This window comes from Metopolophium dirhodum, chromosome 5 (genome assembly GCF_019925205.1).
Source record: "Metopolophium dirhodum isolate CAU chromosome 5, ASM1992520v1, whole genome shotgun sequence".
Classification (NCBI taxonomy): domain Eukaryota; kingdom Metazoa; phylum Arthropoda; class Insecta; order Hemiptera; family Aphididae; genus Metopolophium; species Metopolophium dirhodum.
The window spans coordinates 8,426,229-8,432,228 of NC_083564.1; the positions used below are offsets into that span (position 1 = coordinate 8,426,229).

Below are 6,000 nucleotides of genomic sequence, written 5' to 3' on the forward strand. Positions count from 1 at the left end.
ATTATTTGTAATTGAACATTTTAATAATTTAAAATTTATCTCAATGTAATTAAAAAAATCAAGTAAGTACTTAAAACTGTATAAAACGATCGTTAATAAACCAACAGTTGATCAGACAAAATCATAAATATATTCTCTAAATATTATAATAGGTATGCATATTTTTGAAAAATATTGTTCTATTTAATATATCATGTTATAGATAACATAACACAGTGTTCAATAATTATTATTACGACAGTAATAATATAGATTTTATGAAATAATACAAAAATATATTATTATGATGATTAGAATCATACAGAATAGAGCGCATGCATCGTATTCTACTTAACGACAACTCGGTGAACGAATAGATACAACTACTGATCAAATGCAACACGTCTGGCCAAGTATTATCTCTACAATAAAGGCGATTTGTGTATGGTACATTTATAAATAGAACGTTAAAGTCACCCGACCACCTACCGCCGATATAGTGTCACTTAAATTAATAAATAAATTTAATAAATTCACATAAATTCTGCACGTCACAATAGGTATATCGTATACATATAATATAATTTAGGGTGGCCAATAGCTCGCGTCTTATTTATAAAAATCAAAATTAACTAATTATTATTATTATTATGCATGTAAAATTGTAAATATTTTTGGTTTACGTTTTTGAAAAAAAAAATGTTTTATAGTTAAATTAACTAAAAATATACAATAAAATATAAATTATAAATATGAGTACCTACATAAATTAAGATAAATTGTAATAATAAATGTTTCAAGATACGTTAAATATTTTTGCGCTGAGGTATTTTTCGATGAAAAGTTATAAAGATCTGGCGGCATTGATGTAAGAGTGAATTCGAATAGTTCTGTGAGATGATCGTCAGTTAGGACTGTAGGAAAAAAAATATTCGGTAAAAAAAATCCCCAATAGTACTGGGGATTGACGGGCTCGTTAAATTGAATTAAATATAAATTATTTATAAGAATTATTTTATAAATTATATATGATAAATAAAATTAATACTGTATATGTTAAAACATTGTCTTATATCCTAAAAATGTAATTATGTAGGTACCTATAAGTCAGAGCCGTAGCAAGGTTCATCAACGCTCATGGATAATTATCATATTTCCCCCCTTGTACATTATTTTTCAATTGTTTGAGAAATTCATATTCTAATAAGAACTCTAAGAGTTCAGCTATTTTGAGGTCTGCTTTTTTTTTAATGAACCCACCGCCGCCACACATTAGTATATACAAAGTATTTTTATAATATTATTTATTTTTTTAATGTATGTAAAAAAAAGATTCCATTTAAAAATATTGTGTTATAATAATAGTTGATAATATATTGATAAATATAGGAATAATTAAAAAAATATGCATAAAGTGCATTAGTATGCAACATTGGTTCAGCATTGTATATAATATGTATAAATAATATAGGTATAAGCATGACTAAATAAAAATGCATGTCAGCAAAATCGTTCTGCGCATACAGCATCCGTGAGGATATACCCATTAGCCGTGGAGGGGGACTCACCGCCCAGACAAAAACCAATTTGTTGCTGTTTTATCTATAAACTAAAAAAAATATTAAAAATCATGAGATTGATGAAAATAAATTGTTGAAAAATCAACATTTTCACAAAAATAAACTCTATATAATGGCTACCTATCTTCAATTGTTTCAAAAGTAAAATAATAACTTTTTTACCAAATGCCTGTTTATTTAGTCATGGGTATAAGTACATAAAAAAAATTTATAAATCGTATTAATATGCAATATAGCAATATAGGAAAAGTATCGTATACAATATATTATATACATAAATAATTGATAGTAATAATTAAGAACTGAGAAAATTAATATTACCAAATGAAATTGAGTTATAATTATGACGTGTTTGATAATGAGTAGATATAAATATATAATATATTATATTGGCAGAATAACCAATATTGACATTAGCATATTATAGTCGGAGAAATAATCGAATAATTTGAGAGAATATTTTCTAAAAAAAATGTAACTGTATTTCTAGTGTTGTAGCTGGTAATATTTATATTTTATATTATACATTTTAATGCTGTGTCGCACACTCGCACACAGATATAACAATATTAAAGTAGTCTTTGTCACATCCACATTCCGGACCACATTTCCTGCGATCCCTTTTTTTGTTAATATAATATAAGAGTGTCCTATTCATTCCTATATAATATTATCTATATTATTAGGGTTCTACACTTGTGTGTCTTCGGTGTGTATAGTTCAAGGTTGCCATATCATAATGGTTGTCCACCCGTCGTCACGTTAATGGGATATGCGTCCGTTCGCCGGCTGTTATGGGTAGTATATACGGTCAAATGTACACTCCTACACGAATAACCTTTTTACCTGTAAATCAAAGATAGTGTAAACTCCTAAATGGAAATTTTTACCTGAAAAAAAAACAGGGTAATATCCTACACTCCAACATTTTATTTGAAATTTTGAACACACGATTTTGGAATTGAAAAGCTCAAATAGCTAAAAATTATTAGTTGAAAATAATAATATATATTTATAGATAAAATACAAACACTTTGTTTAATGATTTATTTTAATTTGATTATTGTTTAAGTTTTTATTGATATAGGTAGGTAGCTGAATTGATTTTTGTATACCTAATATTTATTGATGTATTGCAAGACATATATATTTTATTTTTAATGTCGAAAATACGAAGACATATTTTTTTCTACTGATTTCTTTTTTAACATAATTTTGATATTTTTACCTATATACATAAGTCATTTGGTTTTTTAATATTTAATAATGTATGGTAATCAATTAATTAAACGATTCAAACTGGAGGACATTATTAAATTTGATAATTTATATAAGTATGATAGGAGGAAACAATAGCGGTACAAGCGGTATTCACTTGTCCACCTTTAAAAATTCATTTGACTTTTTTTAAAAAACTTACCACCTATTATTTTTTCCATCGTTTGTAGGAGTCAACACTATGTCTATGAAGGAGATTACCTCCATTTGTAGGAGTTTACTATACGCACAAAGCGTTAAACCTAGGTAGGGTCTGGTTCGTGGTATATACGAAACGTGTTTAACACAATCGATTGTTAAAATATAACGTCTGTCGATGAGACAGGATGTACGTTTTTTTTTCAAATATCCATCGACAAGTTTGTGCCGTCCCTAAATGAATACCCTCATATTTTGAAAAAGAGATATTTTTGCGATGGGAAAAACAATTTTAGTCACTATAGCATAAAAGCAAAAATGTTTTACTTCGAAATTTAAAAATTATTTACCTACTTTTATTCGAAGATTTAACTATTGTTTTATAAAAAATGAAGAAATAATCGATTTAAAATCGATGTTTTAGTGTTATTAAAAAGGTTTTATTATTTTGTTCTTTCGTACGATTCCAACGGATATTTCCGTATTGGTTTTATTACGTAGGTAGGTAGATACCGTTGTCCGTAATGCTTGAGTATTAGTGATAACGTTGGGGCTTGGAACTTGGAAGTTGTTGTAATGAAATAAATATACTTATATTCGTTTATTTGCTTTGTTTATATATGATAAGAAATTTAATAAAACAAAAATTAGATAAGGAATAATATTAAGAAAAATTTTTAAAGCTATTTATTTATGTTTAAGAGGGATTGCAAACGGGCAGTTTTTAATGAGTTCAAAACAGGCAATTTTTCAATTGTATGCATGCAGGGTCTTGTAAATGTGTGCATAGTAAGTGATCATTAGTGTGGGCAAATAAAATAGCGGAGCGCTCCTGCACGCGCACGTCTCGGCGTTTGGCGCGTGAATGGTAAACAATTTATGCTCATTTGTATGTACTTTTCGTCAACCCTTCCGATGGAACTGATAACGCGATAAGACTTTTCAAAACTGATTTGAATTCTTTAATATGTCTACTTGAGATCGATCAGGCTTAATTTTAAGGTACTTAATTTAATTTTCCAATAATCAACATTTAAAATGTTGTAAGTTTCAAGTATTAAAACAAAATTGATTGGAGCTTAAAAATAAAATTTAAAAAAGTTGCCTGATCGATCCGAGGTAGACATATTAACGAATTCAAATCAGTTTTCAGAGGTCTTATCTCGTTATCAGGTCCATTTTGATTGAAATAATTGTCCGTTTGTAATCTCCATAAGTTATTTTAGAAATTATGCATTAAAAATGTACATATAGGAGTTTTATAATTTTTGCACCAACTTTTTAGAGTAGGTATAATTATAAAGGTAGGTATATCAAGTTTATTTAACACGTTGACGGACAGACATTGTAAACACCATTTTGTTCCATAGCCATGCTTAAATGTGGAACTACGTGAATTTGTAAAAAATGGAAATAATTATCTAAAATAATTAGCTTTAAATTGACATTGTCCGAATGGGCAACACCACTTCATTTTTATAAAAAACCATTGGAATTATTACTGCTATTACAGTAATGCCATATTTTAGAAGGTTTTAAGAGTACATACTGGTATAGTGGTATTATAGCAGTAATATTTTAAACTTTCTATATAGGCACAAATAGACGAGTTTTTAAATATACTCAAGACCGTATTATATTTTCAAATTCTTGAGATTTTTCGTGCTACTTAAGGAGTGTCCTTTGGAGATACAAAATTCTATTATCATTGATGTCTATTCTTTCGTTAGGAATTTGATGATTATCGTTAATACTTGACCGGCAAACCAATAATCATTATATTGGTATTTGCAGTAGGTCCATAATTACCGACAGCAATGAATGCGAAGGGCGATTATCGTATTTTCCGGCACCTAAATTATATACTTAAAGACCATATTTTTAAATTTTTTGTGCTACTTAAGGAGTGTCCTGCGGCGCCACAAACTTTAGCAAAAATGCCTATCTTTTTTTCGTTAGGAATTTGACGATTCTCATTAATACATTAACTGCAAATAGATAATCATTATTATATTGTCATTGGTACTGCAACGACTGCGAATTTATCGTCATTTGTTCAATTATCTCCTTTTACTGTGCCTAAAATATGTATTACACACACACACATACACACACACACACACACACACACACACACACACACACACACAAATATATATATTTTTTTACCTATGTTTAAATTGTTCATTTCAGACATGGCCGTACAACGTACACAACACTGCGAAAGAATGTTCATCGGCTGACGATGATGACTACAGATACGACTGTTACAATGATACATTGGAAGAAAAATCGTATTCAACTTACGACAGTACTTACTACAAGTCGTCGATCAACTCGTGAATATTTGTCATTCGTGTATATTAATTTATTCAATATAGACCTAGGTACTTAAAAACAAAATAATTTATATTATCATGATTATTTACTATGGACATATGTGCACATGTAAAATATTTTTTCTATTCGTATTATATATTTTATCGATTGACGATTAATTTATGGATTTACACGTAATTTAAAATAAACTGTACAATGATTTTAATAAAAACTATAAAAACAATACCAACTGGTTTTACGAGAATGTGTACCACACGATAATATAACAATAAGGTGGACATTCTATTAGACACGATGAACTATTAGGCATTTTATAGAATAAGATAATATTATGGAATCCGAGTAACCAAATAATAATTATAAAACCGTCCGTATACCTATCATCCGACGTGTAAGATATTTACAGAGTGATTATTTTATCGAAACACGAGATTGTCTAACCTATGGCCTTTTCCAAATATCGAGGGTTTTTAGATAAAATAATCAGCCAATGAACATGTGCTATACCCACTGCTTTAGATAGTACTATCTAAAGCCGTGGTGCTACCTACTGATTTGGAAAATATCAGAGATATTAACGAGCTACAAGTGAATTATAATGCTTTTTTTAACGTTTGAAACGTCGCATTGTAAAAAATGCTTTTAATATTAACTTACACGTGCTCATTTATATCGATAAAACGAT

At 28.5% G+C, this 6,000-nt stretch overlaps 1 protein-coding gene across 3 annotated transcripts in view; it reads left to right on the plus strand.

Moving 5' to 3' along the window:
* LOC132945021 (transcription factor 21) overlaps window positions 1-5,540 on the plus strand; it is a 42,686-nt gene extending 37,146 nt beyond the window's left edge. For all 3 annotated transcript variants that reach the window (XM_061014629.1, XM_061014627.1, XM_061014628.1), the window contains exon 3: window positions 5,169-5,540. In XM_061014629.1, coding sequence (XP_060870612.1) covers window positions 5,169-5,318 — 150 coding nt within the window. In that variant the 3' untranslated portion in view covers window positions 5,319-5,540. The remainder of the gene's footprint in view (window positions 1-5,168) is intronic.
* The last annotated feature ends 460 nt before the right edge of the window (window positions 5,541-6,000 follow it).